Genomic DNA, 21,716 nt, shown 5'->3' with positions numbered 1-21,716 from the left:
TGTTTACATCACATGACGGCCGTGATTGGACACGGCCGTCATGTGATCAGGAGGGCCAATCACAGAGCCCTCCTGCCGATCCGAGATGCGCCATGTCTGGGTGACACGAGCATATCGGGATCGCGCCGCTGCACGGGCACGATCCCCCTCCTTCTGAAGGACGTTCCTGAACGTCCTATCAGAAGTAGAGGGCTCCCACCCGGCCGTATATGTACATTGGCCGGGTGGGAAGTGGTTAAAGAGCTTGTTGCCTGTATTCAAGACACCTGTCCACAGAACCAATCAATCAGATTCCAGAGTCTCCACCCTGGCCAAGACCAAAGAGAGCTGTCCAAGGATGTCAGGGACAAGATTGTAGACTTACACAAGGCTGGAATGGGCTACAAGACCATCACCAAGCGGCTTGATAAGAGGGTGACAACAGTTGGTGAGATTATTTGCAAATGAAAGAAACACAAAATAACTGTCAATCCCCTTCGGTCTGGGGCTCCATGCAAGATCTCACCTCGTGGAGTTTCAATGATCATGAGAACGGTGAGGAATCGGCCCAGAACTACACATGGGAATCTTGGCCACCCCTGATTCTTGCATACTTAGATGTGCTTCTTTTAATCATCAACCATGTGAGTTGCTACACTTGGAGGCGCCTCTCTTCTCATTTATACTCTCTAGCTCCTGCTGGATTTTGCTTCTAAACTCCTAGTGGGGGCTTTCATTTGTGAATGGAATTTTATGGTTACACAACCAAACAACAATCACATTGCTATAATCTTTTTATATGGACTATAAACTGGAAGGCCTATGAATAAATGGTTGTGGAACGAATCATCTGAGTTTCCGTTATTTCTTATGAGGAAATTCACTTTTTAATATACAAGTGCTGTTTCCGGGAACAAATTCTGCTCGCAATCAAAAGTTTTACTGTATAACTTTTTTTTGTTCTCTGGTCTCTCACTGCTAAAATAAACCTACCATTAACATGATAGACTGATAATTCCTTTGTCAGTGAGCAAATGTACAAAATCAGCAGGGGATCAAATACTGTAGTGCTTTTTGGCTGGACTGGTTAAGCATTTGTTAGATGTGATTTTTGTTGTGTTGACTTGTGAACAGTAAGCTCAGTATGCCCCCCATAATTAATATGAATGGTCAATTTAGAAGGCATTTAACCAGCTAATGGTAAGAACATCTCAGTGAGCAAATTTGGTTGGACACCTAAGGTAACAGCAGAGGGCGCCACTCTCCTTTTAGAAATCCCATACAAAGCATTAATTCGAAAAATACACAGACCTCGGAGAATAACAAGGATCTGTCTTTGCTAATTCCTTTTTTAATAGAACTGATCATCATGATCTATCTCTACAAGCGTGTAGCCAGTAAAGGCCAAAAAAAGCCTTTTTGCCCTGCGTGTTTTTTCACATCAGTGACTTCCCGGGGAACCAAGGATTAGGATGGCAGCTCTGAAGCCTGAACCCTTAAAAACAAGTTGGGAATGGTGTCTGCAGTATTTCTATTCTTGCAAAGCTCACTTTAGGTCTCAAAACGGTGCACTATTTATACTGAATTTCTTTTTGGCAGTTTTCCAAAAGTAATGTTTTTTTTGTTTTTGTTTTTTATATATCACTGATGAATACCTGTATAAAAAAAAAAAAAAACATTGGACCTTTGTTCACACAGTTTTACTGCCCCCTATCCACAAGCTTAAAGGAGAGGAGAACATGCAGCCGCTCAGGGCTGTACACATGCCATGACCGCTTTGCTTTGCAGCTGTACATTCGGTGAGCAGTACTGCTGCTAAATGCGACCCATGTAAGTGAATGGGACTGTGCTGCATTTGCATGTAGTGAAAACCGAAGTGGTGCAGGCTTTTCCAGGTTTAAGCAGACTGTGAGGAGACGACATAACGCATCCCAGGCGCTCGTCAACTGCAGTGCATTGATTTCAGAAGAGCAGCAAGGTCTGCACCAAGTGTAAACGAACATTTACAGGTTTTAATTGTTTGTGTAATTTGTGATAAATCGCGCACCCTGTGTAGAACCAACTTATAGTGCAAAATTCAGTACAATATCGTGATGGACCCCTAGGTCCAACGCACCGTATCTCTTTGACTCCCATTACAGGAGTCGCATACAGCAAATTCTCTCCCAATGGTCACTGCAGTGATTTGGCGTAGGAAGTTCCCAAAGGCCAATAGACTCAGGCCTTCAGATGTCCGATCATCAACAAAGCGTTGTATGGAAGTTCCTTACAATGCTTTGCTGCAGCGACCATTGGGAGAGAATTTGCTGTATGTGATGCCTGTAATGGGAGTCATATAGTTTTGGTGAGTAGGCTAGTGACAGGTGTTGGTGGAGGAATATCCATAGTCACTTTTTTGCTGGGTTAAGGCAACTTCATGCATTTCTGGAAGCCATTTGATGGAAGTCTATGGACAATAATCTATATGATTTTTTTTTTTCTTTGGATACTGCACTTTAATTTGAATGCTGTTTTGGGGGCAGTCACAATTATTCATCTGCTTGCACTACAAAGTATGTATTTGCACGTTTTAATATGGTAAAAACAATGTTATGTTTATCCACTGGAGACATCTAGTGGTCGTTCACGATATTGTATTGAATTTTGCTCTACAAGTTGGTTGTACATAGGGTGCGCGGTTTATCGCAAATTACACACACACAGAAAGTATTACCTTTTTACAACGGGCAGCCCCTATAAATAATATAACAACAAATCTAATAACCTTTGCGCAGGTAAGGAAATTATTTTCTACAAATGTTTAAATTTGATACAAATCTTTTGTAACCAATTCTGCACACGCTTTTTTTCTCTTCTTTTTTTTTTTTCCTACTCAGTTGTTGCCAGTGTTACAGGAATCTTAAGGTGGGGGGCTTTAATTAAAGCTGCGGATATGAAAAGGTTGGCAATTACTTTTACTGAATGTAAAGTGTTCTGTGATTGGAGGAGAGGAGATCGCAAACCTCCATCTGCACCTCCTCTATTCACACCACGCCTTGCATTCAGTGAAAAAAGTGCAAGGATTTCTATGAATAGAAGAGGTCTCCTCAGATATCTGTATTATTGGAACTACAAGTCTCAGTGGCAACTGTTCAATGCCAACACAGGCATGCGGGCTGAAAAAAGTCTTAGCAAATGATGCAGCTGCCAGAGATGGGGCACACTTCATTGGAGGTAACTTATTTTTAGTGTGCAAATATAAAAAAATAAAAAATAAAACGTTTTTTGCCCATACTTCAACTTTAAGTGATTGAAGTCAGTGGGCTTCCTTGCGGCCACTGGATACACACAATCTGGCTCAGGAGCATGCCTACGCGGGTCCCCCCATAGTACACAGCTTGCGGGCATGTTCTGCAGGGAACCCCAGAAGAGGAGGTAAAGGGACACTCTGTGCAACATCTGCATCTTTTTTCATTTTAGGTACTCCAATGACAAGCTGGTAGGTTAATTGGCTCCTGACTAAATTGGCCCTAGTATGTGTTCAGTGGATATAAAAAGTCTACACATCATGTTAAAATGTCAGGTTTCTGTGATGTAAAAAAAAAAAAGAGACAAAGATAAATAATTTCAGAATTTTTCCCGCCTTTTTAATGTGACCTATTATCTGTACAACTCAATTGAAAAACAAGCTGAGGAGAAGAAAAACTCTTATAACTGGGGATGTAGCTGTATTCCGAATTAAAGAGCAGTGGAGTGGTCAGTACACATTCTGTGTACAGAGCAACTCCAGGTAGCCATATTGCACGGCATTGACAGAAAATTACAGCGGCTGCAGATTGAAAACATTCAATTACAGTATGATTTGTATCGCAATTGTATACAATATATTATTGTTTTATCTCATGTTAACCACCTGCTGTCGTTATACGTTGGTACTTTGAAAAGGGATATCGTTGTTATAGCAGCAGTTAGCTGTCATAACCTCGGTATCCTCTTCAGCGAACGGTCCGCTTTCAGATAAAAGTGGTCCCTGCGGTGGATTTGCTGCCAGATCACTTTTATCAGTGAGGGGAGAGGGCCCCCTCCCAGCACGCTTAGGGGCAATCAGGTCCTGTCATGTCTGTGGTATGGAGGTGTGTGAGGGGAAGGTGACCCCCCACCCATCTCCATACCATTGCAGGGCAGAAGTGACATCAAAATGTCACTTCCGCCCATACCTCTAAAATACATTTTTTTTTTTTTTTTTTTTCAAAGGACAATTTTTTTTTTTTTATTATTGCATTTTAGTGTAAATATGAGATCTGGGGTCTTTTTGACATATTTAAAGTGGTTGTAAACCCTCTCCCATAACTTTTGCACATCATTAAAAGCACTCCTTGACACTGTATGTAAATGTCACCTTACTTGCTCCATTGGCATGTAATCTGTATTGCTCTTTGTAGTGACGTTGGCCATGCATGTGCATCTCTCCCCACAATTCACGGCACTCTTCTCCCATTTATAAGTGTTAAAACACCATATCTGTCATATCGGCTCCCCGTGGCAGTGTATCGAGATATTGCAAGACTACAGTCTCATTCATACTCTCATATACCCCGTGTCCATGTGCAAGTTTTCAGCTGAAAGGGCAGAAGTATATTATACTAAGGACACGGAAGACAACAGTTAAGATGGCCCTGTCTTATCACAGGAAGCACAAAATTTTAGCTCCCGTTTACACCTATGCGAATTAGATGTCCTTAGTCAAAGTAGAGGAAATTATGAAAAGTTCCAGCTTAAGAAAAACAGCCCCAAAGCAGGATTCTGCCGCCACCATGCTTCACTGTGGGTATGGTGAAGCAAAGCCTTCAGGCTTCTGCTAGAGAGTTGAAAATGAAGAGGAATGTCATCGTTCAGCATGGCAACGACCCAAAGCTTACATCCAAATCAACAAAAGAATGGCTTCACCAGAAGAAGATTAAAGTTTTGGAATGGCCCAGCCAGAGCCCAGACCTGAATCCAATTGAAAATCTGTGGGGAAATCTGAAGAGGGCTGTGCACAGGACATGCCCTCGCAATCTGACAGATTTGGTGTTTTTTTGCAAAGAAGAGCGGGCAAATATTGCCAAGTCAAGATGTGCCATGCTGATAGACTCGTACCCAAAAAACACATTCAAAGCAAAAAAAAAAAAAAATATGATAATATATACACACACTAAAGAGTAAAACTACATTAATTTTATTAGCTATATATAGCAAGTTACAAAATGGTTATCTAAAATCCCCTAATCCCTTACAAAATAAAACGAGAGAAGTTGCAAAGATAATAAATGACTTCCACTAGTTTTATATCCTCCCCCAAAAAAACATTTAAACCAGACCATCTATATAATCCATCCTATGTTACATTGAGAGAAAAGTATCTCCCTCTTTTCATAAAAAATTTACTGAATGTTTACAGTACTTTGGATGTTTCTTTTTTTTCATCTTTTTTTTTTTTTTTATGACGGTTCTTTTGATACTTTGTGACTGACCTCTGACATTCTGGTTATTTATCTGTGCACAGGTTATAGACTGCTTTAATTGTATCATTCCGTATTTAGCAGTGTAAATAACTCTGTATAACAGTATTACATTGCTCTTTACAGGAAAATTCACAGTTCAGTCCTTGCTTTAGGTAACTAGGGTTAACAATGGGTGTTTTGGGGAGGGAGGAATTCACTGAATGCATATCTCCATCTCCATTGTGGATAGGATGGATTATATAGATGGTTTGGTTTAAATGTTTTTTGGGGGAGGATATAAAACTAGTGGAAGTCATTTATTATCTTTGCAACTTCCCTTGTTTTATTTTGTAAGGGATTAGGGGATTTTAGATCACTATTTTGTAATTTGCTATTATAGCTAATAAAATTATGTAGTTTTACTCTTTTAGGGTGTGTGTATATTATCATTTTTTTTATTTTTTGCTTTGAATGTACTGTTATTGATTACACCCCACGATAATTAATCAGTGAGTGCTACACATTAAATTTATATAAAATATGTTCACATTTTTTTTCTCATACCCAAAAAAAAGACTGAGTGCTTTAATAAAATCAAAAAGTGCTTCCACAAAGTATTCGTTTTAAGGGTGTGCACACTTATGCAACCACATTTATTTTCGTTTTTTTTTTTTTTTTTTTTAACTTCCCTCCGCCTAAAAGATTTGTTTGTTGTACAGTTTATAGGTCACATTGATGCGATTTGACATATGAAAGTAGTGTACATGATCCCGCACAGATGTCTCTGAAACCCCCCCCCCCCCCCCGAAGTCTGACTGACATGCGGGGGAAAAAAGGTGGAAAGAAATGACTTATCTTTTTCTCCTTTATTTTTTTTATTTTTTATACACATCACAGCAACCTGACATTTTAACAGGGGTGTGTATACTTGTTATATCCACTGTATGTGTACTGTATATATGAATGTGAGTTAGGGGCCCAGGATTGTATGCTCCTTGAGGGCAGGGACTGATGTGAATGTACAATAAAAAAAAAAAATATATATAATATATATAAAATTATTTTATATGAATTTGTGAATGTAAAGTGTGATAGGCTGCCACCTGTGCAATAGTCCATGAATGAATGAAATACTTATATAGCGCACAATGCGAACTGAATCGCCTCTAGGCGCTGTGGCGAGCTTTGATCATCTGCTAAAAGAGGAAGGTCTTGAGTTTTTTCCTAAAAGCCAGGTGATTTTCTTCCAGGCGGATGTTGATTGGTAGAGCATTCCATAGCAGAGGCCCTTGGACAGCGAATCTCCGATCACCCTTGGATTTATACCGGGCTTTGGGCACGAGGAGGAGGTTTTTGTTGGCTGATCGAAGACTGCGGTTTGGTGTGTAATGATTTATTTTCTCCATTAGGTATTGCGGAGCTTCTCTATGCACGCATTTGTGGGTGAGGCAAAGGGTCTTGAACGTGATCCGATTTTTTACGGTTAGCCAATGTAAGCTCCTCAGTGAAGGAGAAATGGATTCCCAGGGTTTTTTTCCTGTTATCAGCCTTGCCGCCGTGTTTTGGATCAGTTGTAATCGCGCAAGTTGATATTGTGGTAATCCTATGTAAAGCGAGTTTGCGTAGTCCAGTCCTGAATTAATGATTGTTCCAACTACCACTGCTTTGTCATTCTTTGGGATAAAAGGGATGAGTCTGCGAAGCATGCGCAGTAGATGGTGAGATCGACTGACTACAGATCCTATTTGCGCATCCATTGACATTTGTGCGTCTAAAATAACCCCGAGACTCTTCGCTTTGGTCTTTGGGGAGATAGTCTGCCCAAAGACGGTTGGTGGAGACCAGGAGGTTTTGGTTGCGGGCTTATGATTTGGGTGTAAGATAAGAAGCTCTGTCTTTGATTGGTTCAGCTGGAGGGAGTTGGTGGTCATCCAGTCCTCTATTGATTTGAGGCAGTTTTCAAGTTGTTGTTGGTGATCTTTTTTTCCATTGATCCGGAAATAAAGTTGCGTGTCGTCAGCGTAAGAGTGGAAGCAGAGATCTGATGATTTGAAGGAGTGGGCGAATGTAAATGTTGAAGAGAACGGGTGACAATGGAGAGCCTTGAGGGACTCCGCAGGTGACTGCCCGAGTTTCGGAGAGGAATTTTCCTAGTTTCACTGTCTGTGACCGATTTCCTAGGAAGGACGCGAACCAATGGAGATCTATGTCTTGGACTCCGGCTACTTCTGTGAGGCGGACGAGTAGAGTATTGTGATCTACTGTATCAAACGCTGCACTTAGGTCTAGCAGTACGAGGAGACACAGCTCTCCGTCATCTGCTGCTTCGAGGGCGTCATCCCAAATCTTGAGGAGAGCTGTTTCTGTTCCATGACCCGGGCGGAAGCCTGATTGCAGCGGGTCCAGGAGTTTGTGAGTATCCAGGTGAAGTTGTAGCTGATGTACTACAGCTTTCTCCATGATCTTAGAAATGGTGTTGAGGCTTGTAATCGGCCTACGGTTGTTTGGATCCTGAGGGTCCAGGTTTGGTTTCTTGAGTAGAGGTTTGACAATGCCTTGTTTGAGGATGCTGGGAACAATCCCTTCGTGGAATGATCGGTTTATGAGGTGGGTTATGGTTGGAGCCACGATGTCGGAGCATTCTTTCAGTAGTTTTGTGGGGATGATGTCAATAGGTGAGGTACTGTCACGCAGTTTATTAATGATGTTTTTTGCAGTGTCTACGGTAATTGGGGATAGTGAAAATTTTGGCGGTTGCGGTATGTTGGTGCGGACATCCTCTTTATGTATTTGCTGGCTGAGGTTGGATGTTTTCTTCTGACAAATTGTTTCCCTGATGGTTTTGACTTTATCGATGAAAAAATCCGACAGTTTGTCACAGTAATCCTGGGATTCGCTTTCTGGGGGTTCTAGGCACACCGGATTCATTGATTGATTAACCAGTTTAAACAGTTCCCGTGGTTGGTTTGCGGCCGTTGAGATTGTATATGAGAAGTGGTCCTTTTTGGCTTTGAAGATTGCTTTCCGATAATTCTCTGTCAGACCTTTGTAGTTAAATAGGTTTTCCTCGGTGGGATTTCTTCTCCATGTTCTTTCCGCTCTTCTGCGTTCTTGCTTTAGTACGGAGAGGGAGCTATTAAACCATCCAGCATTTTTCTTCCTGATGAGAGCCCTGCGTTTTGGTGCTACCGAGTCTGCTGATTGCAGTAATGCCTTGTTCAGGGAGTTGAATGTTTCCTCCGTAGAGTGGTTTAAGGTTATTGTAGATATTTTTTTGGACAGAGTGGTTTTGAAGGCTTCGGAGTACAGTTTTTTATGCGATCTGGTCCAGTGCGTTGTTACAGGTTTCCGTTTTGCGTTGGTGATGTTGGTAGCGATTTTGAATTTGATAGCGTGGTGATCCGTCCATGGCAGAGTTATGTTGTCGAGTATGTTGACGTCGATGTTCTGTTTGAAAATGAGGTCCAGGGTGTGTCCTGACCCATGCGTGGGAGTCTTTATCAGTTGCTGTAGACCCAGTTCTTCTAGTTGATTGATGCAGGCAGTCGCGATGGGGTCTTTAGGCTCGTTTGCCCAAAGGTTGAAATCTCCGAGTGCCAGGAAATTTTTGAATTTTAGGGTGTGCATTGCAAAGGATTCCGTGAGGGGTGAAAGAAGATTGGACTTTGGTCCCAGTGGTCTGTAGCACAGTAGAATATGAGTGGTGTCATGGGGTGTTGGTTGAAAATGTAGCGTCAGGGTTTCCATAAAAGACACTGGGTTCTGAGCTGATGGTTTAGTGAGATCAAGGTGACCTTTAAAGATCACTGCTAGGCCTCCTCCTTTTTTCCCTATCCGGTGTTCGGTTATGATCCTGTAGTTTTCCGGCACCAATTCGGTGAGGATGGTGTTGCAGTCAGAGGTTAACCAGCTTTCGGTGATGAAGAGGCAGTCTACATTGTTCTCGATGATGAAGTCGTGTACTTCCAGTCTATGTTTGACTGCAGACCTGGCGTTAATCAAGGCGCAATCTAATTGTAGTGGTCGAGTAGATGTCTTCCTGTGGTTGGGAGCTGGTTGTCGTCCGGTTTTTAATAGTTGTTCTCTTTTGAAGTATTTTTTGTATGGAAGATGGCAATGTGGTGTTGAAGTTCCTTAGTCTGTGCAGAACTTCAGCTGAGTATTTGAAGTAGCACATTGTTTGTGGATGCTGTTGATGGTACTATGGGCCTAAGATGATGATCCTGATCAGGGTATTGATCCTGAGGTGGGGCTAGGTATCAGACTCAGTCCATCTGTGAAATTTCCTTGCTACTAAATATTCCATGGTCAAATGTTAGTGGTATTGTAACAAAGTGGAAGCAACTGGGAACAGCAGCTCAGCCATGAAGTGGTAGGCTATGTAAAATGATAGGGGGGGTCAGCGCATGCTGAAGCACACAATGCGCAGAAATTGGCAAATGTTTGCAGAGTCAATAGCTACAAACCTCCAAACTGTGTGACCTTCAGATTGCCACAACGGTACACAGAGAGCTTTATGGAAGGGGTTTCCATGGCTGAGCAGCTACATCCAAGCCTTACATCACCAAGTACAATGCAAAATGTCGGATGCAGTGGTGTAAAGCAGGCCACTGCTGGACTCTAGAGCAGTGGAGACTTGTTTTCTGGAGTGACGTATCGCGCCTCTCTGGTAATCCGATGGCCATGTCTGGGTTTGGCAATTGCCAGGAGAACGATACTTGCCTAGTATTGTGCCAAGTGTAAAGTTTGGTGGAGGGGTATTATGGTGTGCGGATACGCAGGTTTACTTTCCATACCCATTGTGCATAAACATTTGCCTAAATACATTTTGTATATTGTGGCAATTTTTTAAAAGGTTTAGTTCCAGTACAAAAATAATTGTATCTGAATTTAGAATAAACCTTTAACTGTCCTCAACAGGAAAGGTAAATTGCTAATAAACACGCCTCCCTGTTTCCCCTCCTGAGCACCATTATTTTATATCCCCCTTGCTGAAGTGTTCATATTACATCCTTCTTGCTTCCTGGATATATTATCCTATGTGCCCGGTGTGCTGAGATGGTATTGTTCCCGGGGAGGGGGGCTGGTATGCTTGGACTTTGGAACATATCATTCCCAAGAAGATCTTTTGCACATCTGGCAGGTTTGAGCTTCCAACATTGGTTTCCAGAAAGCCACAAGTTTTCTCAGCTTCAAACAAAAAAGTTTTCTTGTAGAACCTTGTATTTTATAGTGAAGTTTTTTTGGTGGAGAAGTTTATATTTCCACCTCTTGAATCTGGTCACATCCTAAACCAGGCAACTTGTTTAATCTCTGTGTAGTCCCACCTCTACCCATATTTTTGTAAGTGGCATCGTAAAACGTCTCTTGTAGTTTAGGTTTTTCCTGTGTAGGCTGTTGGCATGTTCTTTGCGCCCACTGGGACATTTTGCTTGCATTCATCTTTTTACTTGCACTTATGTTAATGTTTTATGCCTGTACAAATGTGGATTTGTGTACTATGGATGACTGCAAACTGCTGTCACTAAATTGCATGCCTAGCAGAAGAAGCTGGACCTTCTGTACAGAAAACAGTTTTCTGAACTAAAACACACTGGAACATCTTGTTGGGAAGGGATATTATTGCTCCTAATTTTTATGGCTGTGCACCGTTTTTCTTCGCAGATGGCTCGGAAAGATTCCTATGCGAGTCAGTATTCAGCTATCAAGTTGCATCAACTTTAAAGCAGGTGAAGCATGGTAAGTAGATAACTAGAAACCGCTTTCTGCTATAGAGCATGCCTTTAAATAGGTTTCATTGATGGACAGGGTAACAAAATCAATGTGCCAGGCTTTAAAGCAGGATTAATGCATGGACACGCCATATTAGGCCTCGATAAAACAGTATTAAAGGCACCCAACCCCAACAACACCCCATACCCCCCGCCCCCCCCGGCCTTTTTTTTTTTTTTATTATTATTTTTTTTTAATAGTTATACAAAACAAACCCTATTGGGCATACCCAGGCTTAAAAAAGAAAAAGACAATAGACAGCTAAATACATACAAAAAAAAAAACACAATTGGTATATCAACCAATGACCTAAGGCATATATGTTTATTCAACTAAGGGGGGGAAGGTGTCCACCAAGAGGCTAAAGCCTTGTATACATGGGCCGAGTATTGGCAGGTTCCACAGAAACCAAGCACAAATCAGCTCATGTGTACAGCAACCTGTGGAGGGGGCATGACCAAAAAAATCTGCCAGTTGGCATCCAGTCAGTGCTCCCAGCGAGTGGCTGCGAATGCTGACCTGTGTGTTCAGCTCAACGGGAAGATCGCTGTACTAACATCGGATAGTCTGTACAGCCAGCTCCTCTCAAGCTGCTGCTCTTCTTCTTCTTCTTTTTTTTTTTTTTTTTTTTTTTTTCTTTTTTTCATCAGCCTGCTAGGTTGAACAAACAAAAAACGTATAATGTGTACCCAGCTTTATAAGTAATGCCTGGTACAAATGATGAGTGTATTAGAGTGTATGATCGTCCGTTTTTTGGTTTTGTTTTTTTACATGCTAATGTTATTTAGAAAAGGAAGAGTTTACTAAAGTGATAAACTCTCATACGACAGAAAAAAAATTGGAAGTGATGTAATGTGTTGTAGTGTATTTGTATTGTATTTTCGAATGACAACTGTACTGAATAAACAAAAATCGTACAATCTGGCATCACACAAGAAGCCTTTTCATGCTTGTCCCATCCGATAATATCAGATGAAATGTGGTGATCGGCTCTCAAAAGCTATGTAATCAAATTATCATAAGCGCTAGAGGTGCGCCGAATGGAAATTTTGGTGCCAAAAATGCAGGATACACTTGGCCGAAAGTGACAGTTTTTAAAAAATATATGTATTTTTATATATAATTTTTTTATATTTGACTTTTCAATTAATATCATGAATTTATTGGCACCTTTAGCGCAAGAAAAGCTCAAGAAAAATGCAACAGACATTCACAGACAGATGTAAAAATCACGGATTTTATAAACCATCCCTGAATTTACTGACAGTTGGTAACTGCTGTATTCTTCCTTGCACTCCAGGATCAGATTGGCTTATGCTGAAGGCCCGTACACACGATCAAAAAATCACATGAAAAAATACAGCTTTCAAAGTGATCGTATGATAATCTGATCATTATTACACAGCTTTCGTCCGAAATTATCCGAAGGGACAAACACAAATATTCATCTTGTACGATACCAGATGTATAACTTTCATTTAATCAGCACAGTTATCATCCCAAAATACATTAAATCACTTGCGAATTCCAAATTGTACGAGAATTTTCGTAACTTTAGTAACCTCTTCATTTTCGATATGGAGACTAGCATGCAAAAAAAAGACGATAATTCATCCGATTAACTCATTGTGTGTACCAGACTTTATTCATGTCTATAGTGCACTTTATCTCTTCATTTTTCTTTTAATGTAAAAGGCCGCTCAGGAAATGACTGCATCCCTGCTGCTCTGATTTCTTTTTTTTTTTCCTTAAGGGCGGCATAATTTCACACTCCCACCCCTGAGAGGTTTAATTAAATGGGCAGAGCCTAGATCTTGTCTTTTAGCAGAGGCTTGTAAAGCTTTCTTCTTTAATACCTGAGGCAAAAAGATCTGAAGAACACAAGCCACAAATCTTGTCACAATTTGCTTTGTTTTAAATGTAACCTTTTTCCTTTTAGTCGCTAGATTTTCTATTTGCACCATAAATTAAAAACAAAACTTGGTGCCCTATATTTCTGCTCCCGTTTTACTGTATTTTGTTCCTGTAGTCTGAGTGCACTTTCCTTGCATTACCCCCCACCAGATCTTGTAGATAAATTTAAAAAAAAAAAACTTTGCCCATGTGTTAACCAGAGGTATTTTGTTCCCTATAAAAGAGATGAGTGTAATTGGCTTGTTTTGTGTTTTTAGAAACTAGTTTGGCGTGTTTCCCAAATATTTTAAATAAAGGAAAAAAAAACACAAAAATAGGCTTGAAGCTTGTCCTTAAGACATAAGAAACTATAATCTTTTAATGTTTATTTTACTTTAAAGTGGGACTAGTATGTCTGTTGTTGAATTGAACATAAATTCAGTCCACATCGGGTAGTGATGGCAATTGAATGCAAGTGCACATGGGTGCAGTAGTCTCCAATAGGTGCGCGTTGGTGCAGTGGCATCGAGTACAGAAGTGGGAGTCTGTGTCTAAGCCCCCTTTCACAATGAGGCGCTTTTCAGGCGTTTTAGCCCTAAAAATAGCACCTGTAAAGCGCCTCAGAAAGCCAACCCAGTGTGAAAGCCCGAGTGCTTTCACACTGGAGTGGTGCGCTTGCAGGACGGGAAAAAAAATACTGCAAGCAGCATCTTTGAGGTGGTGTGGGAGTGGTATATACACCACTCCCAAAACGCCTTGCCCATTGACATAAATAGGCAGTGCTGCTGAATCGCCTGCAAAGTGCTTCAGCAGCAGTGCTTTTTGGGCACTTTTAACCCCTTCTTTGGGGTTAAAAGCACCCTGCTACTGCCCGTACAGCGCTGGTAAAGTACCACTAAATCGAGCTGCACTTTACCACGAGCGTGGGGCAGTCTTCATTGTGAAAGTGACCTTAAGGGTTTTATCTTCTAGTTTCCCTATGCCTGACTACACATTCCCATTCTTTCTAATTGTTGCTGTTAACACTTTTTTGCTCAGTCTTTTTTTTTTTTTTTTAGCATATTCTTTTTTTAAGTCCCATAGTCTTCAATAGGGACATCTGTTTATGCGTGTTACAGGCTTTTTTGCTTGTGTTTTTCACGCCTGAAGAATTCCTCTCCTGTAGAACTGATCTCCTCCTTTTGCCCAGCCCAGGAAACAAGCTCCTGAAGCTGATACATGTGCAAAAACACCTGTAATACGCCACTTCAAAATCATCTGGAACATGCTCTGCTCACGTGTGAATGTGAAGTGTAATTGAGAACCTTATAAACACACATGCAAACTGTCAAAATACAATCAGTATACTGTACAAGGTTAGCAAAAAGCCAAAGTAAATTCTGCAGGTAGCAGCTGCCTTCAAATACACACACACACACACACACACACACACACACACACACACACACACACACACACACACACACACACACACACACACACACACACACACACACACACACACACACACACACACACACTGAAAGTTAAAAGCAGAAAAAAATGGTGCCGTGCTTATCCTAAATGTGATAAAACTGATTCAATTGCTGATTTTTAGCACTTTTAGAGAACTCATCAGCATTTAGAACTGAATCAGTTTTATCACATATAGGGTAAGTGCAGCCCCATATTTTATACTTGTAAGTGAGGTCTTATGCGTCGCAATGATACAGAGTTCTGTATGTTGGTGCAGTGGTGATGAGAGGTCTTCTGGGTGCACTGTCCCTCTAAATAAAAAAAAATAAAAAAACGAATTTAAAAATGTTGATTTTAGATTTTTTTTTTTTAACTCTTTATTTAGAAGAAGCGGTATAACATTTGATTTGTGATTAAAAAATTTTTTTTAAATACCAAGATGATGAAATCCCCAACTACACCAGTTAACAATACCGCTTTTATAGTGCTTCATCCCTTTGCTCTGTCATGCTGACGGACTGTTCAGCTCCTGCTGATTTACTGCAAGGAAGATCCCTTTCACAATGTTTCCCTTCTTCAGATTTGTTTGGCTGTGATGTGCTGAGAGGTAGCTACACAGAAATTTTAGGCCCCAACAGGCAGCAGTGAGAGTGTAAGCATTCATTTGTAAGTGGGGTTGTAATGGTAGTGGTCTCTAGGAACCCTTTGTAACATTTTCCCAGTTTCCTTAGGCCCCTTTCATCCGGACATTCCATCAGGTCAGTTTTTTTTTCAAGCGGACCCGATCAGAACCTCCATTCTTCTCTATAGGGCAATGGATGTGTGTCTGCTGACACCTGCCAGTGTCATGTCAAATAGTGTCCACTGTGTACTGCGCATGTGCAGTACACAGGACAAGCAGATTCCGAAAATATCCGAAGATGAACAGCGCCTGCGCGTGAGTCCAGGTTCAAGCCCCACCAAGTGGACATAGAGTTAGAATAAAAAGAGCCAAGCGAAGCTGTGCCCGAAGAGTGGTGAGCGAAGCGAGCCCGCGAGGGGCCCTCTAATAAGTGCAGCCCTATGTCCACTTGGATGGTGGGGCTTGCACCTCGACTCACGGCGCAGGCGCCGTTCATCTTTGGAGATTTTCCGAAACTCGTTGTGCGAATGGGGACACGTTCCCCATCTATTTGGTAGATCGGATTGAATGACAGTCAGATGGAAACGGACAGGCAGGCCACTTCCATCCGACCGCCCCATAGAGAACAGTGGGCTGTGTCCGTGTCCACTCTGCATATCAGAGCGGACACTAACCTGTCACCTGCCTGCTCAGTGGGGATCAGTGGAGAGATCTGCTTGTGAAAGGGGTCTTACTGTCTTGTTGTTCCTTCAGTCCCTAACAATTGCAGTTTTTTTGACTATTTCTTATAATACATTTTACAGTGTTCTGTAGCCTTCTGGATATTGTATACACCCCCTCAGTGACGTCAGGGTCCGCATTGGTGGCCCCCACACTGACAAACATGGCTCTAGCTACACCAGGAACAGTTTTTATAGGTTTATAGAAAGATTGATCTTTTTTCTGAAATGGTTTATTTTTCGCATGTTTCGATGTAATCTGTGCTGAATAAAGACTTTTTATTCTTTTATAACAAAGATTTGCAAATAAAAGATACATAAAAGCTTACCTCTGCACTTTTACATTGGTGAACATATTCAAAAAGGCAGTATCCGTTACCCCCACACTTGTAATAATTACTTGTTAAATGAAATGCTAGATAAAAATGTTAGACAGGCTTATTGTGTGTTGTGGTTTTCTTCGCTGTATGTGCAGAGGCTTATGGAGAAAAGCTCCATTCTGTATAATGAGTGGGCATATAACAGAAAATCTCATATACATTTTATTGGCCCTGTTACCTTCATTGTAAATCAAAGCATTGTGATTATTTTATGCCTTTCTTTGCTCCTGAATGTAGTACATAAGCAATAATAACACAAAAGGACCTTCAAATGATGTTTCTGACTTCCTTGTCCACTGCTGAAATCTTATGTAACGACCAGACATTTACACATCAGAAAAGGTTCTAGCTAGCGCTCCTTTCCTTTTATGCCAGCTTTTGTCAAACTTTACACTGTTTCCTTCTGTTTTTTTGGTGTCCAAGGTTCAAATATATATATATATAATCTCTCTCACACACACTATCTCACAAAAATGAGTACACCCCTCACATCTTTCTAAATATTTTATCTTTTTATGTGAGAAAACTGAAGAAATGACACTTTGCTACAATGTAAAGTAGTGAGTGTACAGCTTGTATAACAGTGTAAATTTGCTGTCCTCTCAAAATAACTTGACACACAGCCATTATTGTCTGAACCTCTGGCAACAAAAGTGAGTACACCCCTAAGTGAAAATGTCCAATTGGACCCAAAGTGTCTATTTTGTGTGGTCGAAGGAAGGGGGTCATGCTCTGCTTCAGTATGTCACAGCACATGTTGGCATTCATGGTTCCCTCAATGAACTGTAGCTCCCCAGTGCCAGCAGCACTCAGCCTCAGACCATGACAATCCCACTACCATGCTTGATTGTAGGCAAGACACACTTGTCTTTTGCACTCTTTGCCTGGTTTCTGCCACACACCATCTGAACCAAATACGTTTATCTTGGTCTCATCAGACCACAGGACATGGTTCCAGTAATCCATGTCCTTAGTCTGCTTGTCTTCAGCAAACTGTTTGCAGGCTTTCTTGTGCATCATCTTTAGAAGGGGCTTCCTTCTGGGACGGCAGCTATGCTGACCAATTTGATGCCGGGTGTGGCGTATGTTCTAAGCACTGACATGCTGACCCCCCACCCCTTCAACCTCTGCAGCAATGCTGGCAGCACTCATACATCTATTTCCCAAACACAACCTCTGGATATGACGCTGAGCATGTGCACTAAACTGGTCGACCATGGCGAAGCCTGTTCTGAGTGGAATCTGTCCTGTTAAACCGCTGTATGGTCTTGGCCACCATGCTGCAGCTCAGTTTCACAATCTTGGTAATCTTCTTATAGCCTAGGCGAGTGATGGCGAAAATCTTGGCACCCCAGATGTTATGAAAATTCAATTCCCATGATGCTTATGCACTCTGTAGTGTAATTGAGCATCATGGGAAATGTAGTTCCAACACATCTGGGGTGCCAAGATCAGCCATCTTTATGTAGAGCAACTTTTTTTTTTTTTTTAAGATCCTCAGAGTTCTTTTCCATGAGGTGTCAGCAGTGTGTGGCGTATGGTCTTAGCACTGACAGGCTGAACCCCCCACCCTTTCAACGTCTGCAATAACACTAGTAGCACTCGTACGTCTATTTCCCAAAGATAACCTCCTGGATATGGCACTGAGCATGTGCACTCAACCTCTTTGGTCGACCATGGCGAGGCCTGTTCTGAGTGGAATCTGTCCTGTTAAACCGCTGTTTGGTCTTGGCCACCATGCTGCAGCTCAGTTTCAGGGTCTTGGCAAACTTATTATAGCCTAGGCCATCTTTATGTGGAGCAACCACTTTTTTTTTTCAGATCCTCAGAGCTCTTTGCCATGAGGTGTCATGTTGAACTTCCAGTGAGAGATTGAGAGTGATAACACCAAATTTAACACACCTGCTCCCCATTCACACCTGAGACCTTGTAACACTAATGAGTTACATGAAACCGGGGAGAGAAAATGGCTAATTGGGCCTAATTTGGACATTTGCACTTGGGGGTGTACTCACATTTGCTGCCAGCGGTTTAGACATTATTACATGATTTACACTGTTATACAAGCTGTGCACTTTCACTACTTTACAACTTTACATTGTAGCAAAGTGTCATTTCTTCAGTGTTGTCACATGAAAAGAGATAATAAAATATTTACAAAAATGTGAGGAGTGTACTCACTTTTGTGAGAAACTGTATATATTTTTTCATTTGCAATCCATATGCAAACTATCATATAATTACCTCTTGCAGACCAGGGAGAGAAGGTCTTAATGTTGGCACACATATGCCCACACAGACCCTTCCTCTCCTTGATTAGATGGGAGTGGTACAAACGATACATAAAGCAGACTTTCACCTTCAATTCTCTAATTTTATTTTACACACCTTTCTTTTGAGAATGTTCAATTCCTTTTACTCAATACCTTTTCTAAGCTTCCCTCTCTCTACTTTGAAGTGAGAATTATACCACTGGTACTCTCCCACTGCCTGTAGAGGCTTGGAATGTGAACATTCCATATCCCAGAAGTCTACAGGCAACTTTGAGAGTGCTAGGTGCGAATGTGAGAGATTGATAGTGCCTGTGCACTCGATTCTCTAGCCAGGGGAATCCTTTTTTTGCCATTACAATGATTCCCTGGGTAGAGCGCTGGGTGCACATGTGTGATATTAGAGGCACTGCACATTACATTTTCTGAACATCCACACTCGGTATGTCCTACTGTACTGCATATTGTACACTTCAAACCATTTCATTTTTGTACAGACCATTCCATTATGTATGCTTTACTGTATGTACTTCACTCTACTAGTCGTTCATGATTCATAAGTCTTTTGAGACTTTAGAATGCCACCCTACAGGATAAGGCACAATTTGTTGTGCACTAAGGGTATTCTTATGAAGATTGCAAAGGATATCAAAGGAAAAGAATTAGCATCACCTTTTTTCAAGCACCTGAAATGCATGATCAGTATTTTTCTAGATTTGTCTATTATACATTCATCCACTAAGTATAGTTATTAGAATTAGAGAACATCTAATAAGGCAAATACCAGAACAAGCTGTGTATATAATGCAGATACTAGAGTGACAAGTATTGGGTATTGTGTACCAGTTTCCACCTACACATTTTGTGGGATGTTTAGATTTCTTAGACTAAATTGGACCTTTATTCATAGAAATTGTGAAGAACATAGATGGATCGTTTTCTTGGGGTTTTTTCCCCCCCTCCATCCCTAGAGTGCAAGATGATATTATAATCCTCCCTACTGAGACATATTCTGACAGCGGGGACTTTCTACTGTCAGAAAAAACTGATCAGCACCCGCTGATCCCAATTTTTTTTCTGACAAGTCGATTTTTAGATTGATTTCCGTTGAGCTGGAGTGGCCACACATGAATAAGTTATGGGAAATCTGAAAGCCATGGTTCATTATGAACCACTGCAGAAAGGAGCTATGATCATAGAGGGACCTTGAAAGACAGGGTAAATCCTGTTCTAATTGCAGTAACATTTGTTTAGGTCTAATCTTTTCAGATCAGCAAGTGAGTCGAATGGAGAAGCTGGCTGGGTTAGTAGAAGAACTGGAGGCAGATGAATGGAGATACACACCTATAGAGCAGCTCCTGGGCTTCACCCCATCTTCAGGAGGAAAGTGACTGACCATATGATGGAACTACTGAAACACCAAAGGGTGACAATTAAGACTTCTTTTGGAAAGGGTTGTAAGAAAACGTTTATTCTGTGCTGCTTTGACAAAGGATGCAGATGACGGCATTTTTCCTGTAAGCAAAGTGTCTTTACAATCCTTTTGAAATCTTTAAAACTGTTGGGTTGTATTTGGCCAGTCCCATCTAATGCCGTTGTAGAACTAACTATTAGGTTCTGTAAGAGAATGAGCACATACACAACTCTCACTTGTTTGTCTTCACTAAGAACATCCAGGACAGAATATATGTCTTCTATAATTCCATATTTGACATCCATGATGGAGATTTTATCAGACTTCAGATTTGGGTGCCATCTAATTTGGCAAAGTTCTTTACAGTGGCATAGTGCCATGTGGGTACTTTAACTTTTTATATATTGTTTAGCCTTGTTTAGATTTTGTCCTTTTCTGTTTTGTTGCATTTTGTTTTTATCAAATAAAGTTTAATGCTATGAGAACTGGAATGTGTTTTTCTATAGACACTCATTTTAAGTATTTGCTCAGGAGAATCCCTTCTAAAGACTACCTTCACACAGTAACTTATATATATATATATATATATATATATATATATATATATATATATATATATATATATATATATATATACACACCACTTTATGAGGTACACCTTTCTGGTACCGGGTTGGACCCACGTTTGCCTTCAGAACTGCCTTAATTATTCGTGGCATAGATTCAACAAGGTGCTTCAAGGTTCGATGCATTGTGCGTTCAGAGCTGGTATTCTGCACACCTAGCCAAAACAGAAAGTCAGAAAAAATCTCTCCAAAGTTAGGGAAGCCTTAGTAGTTACCAGAACAAGTATCTCCATTGGAAGATTTCTCCTCTATTGCTGTTCTGGGGACAACCCAAAATTTTTTTTTTTTTTTTTTTTACTTTCACTTTTGGTTAGAATAACAATGAAACATGACAAATAGAGAGGGTGCATCTCTCTAACGGGAGCGCAGACCGCAATAAAAGCTGACCGGTATATTGATCCCTGTCCATTCTATCCAACATGTAAAGAAAAACAAGTTTTGCCTAAAGTTGTGCTTTAACCACCTCAATACAGTAGTGCACTTACACCCCCTTCCAGCCCAAGCTTTCAGTGCTGACGATGTTTAAATGACAATTGCGCAGTCAGGCTACGCTATATCCAAACAGAGCTTTCTTTTGGTTGTATTTTGTATTTTATCACCTCCTGAGGTTTTTATTTTTTGCTAAACAAATAAAAAAAAAAGGCCTAAAATTTTCTGTTATAAAATTTTGTAAATAAGGTATGTTTTCTCCTTGTTTCGGTTATAACATTTTGTAAATAAGGTATGTTTTCTCCTTGTTTCGGTTATAAAATGTTGTAAATAATTGTTTTCTCCTTAACTGATGGGCACTGATGAGGGGGCACTGATATGCAGCGCTGATGGGTACTTATGGGTGGCACTAATAGGCATTACTGATTGCACTGGCAGGCATTTGGGATGGGCACTGATAGGCATTTCCCTGGTGGTCTAGGGTGGCATACCTGGTGGTTCTGGGTGAGCACCTGAGGGGGGGGCTGTGCTGATAAACAACCAGCACAGTCTGTCAGACGCGAGTGAGGAAAAGCCGATCAACGGCTCTTCCTTTTTACATTGTGGTCAGCCGTGATTGGACGTGGCTGATCACGTGGTAAAGAGCCTCCATCATAGGCTCTATACCGAGATCTGTGTAGCGGTGTCTGACAAAC

The 21,716-nt window shown here is 41.0% G+C and overlaps 1 protein-coding gene across 4 annotated transcripts in view; it reads left to right on the top strand.

Annotated features, from left to right (window-relative positions):
- Window positions 1-20,451, top strand: part of ANAPC16 (anaphase promoting complex subunit 16) — a 40,974-nt gene extending 20,523 nt beyond the window's left edge. For 3 of the 4 annotated variants that reach the window (XM_077454417.1, XM_077454419.1, XM_077454418.1), the window contains exons 3-4: window positions 11,106-11,180; window positions 19,807-20,451. In XM_077454417.1, the coding sequence (XP_077310543.1) occupies window positions 11,106-11,180; window positions 19,807-19,943 (212 nt within the window). In that variant the 3' untranslated portion in view covers window positions 19,944-20,451. The remainder of the gene's footprint in view (window positions 1-11,105; window positions 11,181-19,806) is intronic. The other variant, XM_077454416.1, reaches the window with a different exon arrangement.
- Window positions 20,452-21,716: the final 1,265 nt, after the last annotated feature.

Source organism: Lithobates pipiens, unplaced genomic scaffold (assembly GCF_037356315.1).
Source record: "Lithobates pipiens isolate NorthernLeopardFrog02 unplaced genomic scaffold, aLitPip1_a1.2 Scaffold_25, whole genome shotgun sequence".
NCBI lineage: Eukaryota > Metazoa > Chordata > Amphibia > Anura > Ranidae > Lithobates > Lithobates pipiens.
Note: the sequence above shows the minus strand (reverse complement) of the source record. Positions and strands in the feature narration are given on the sequence as shown.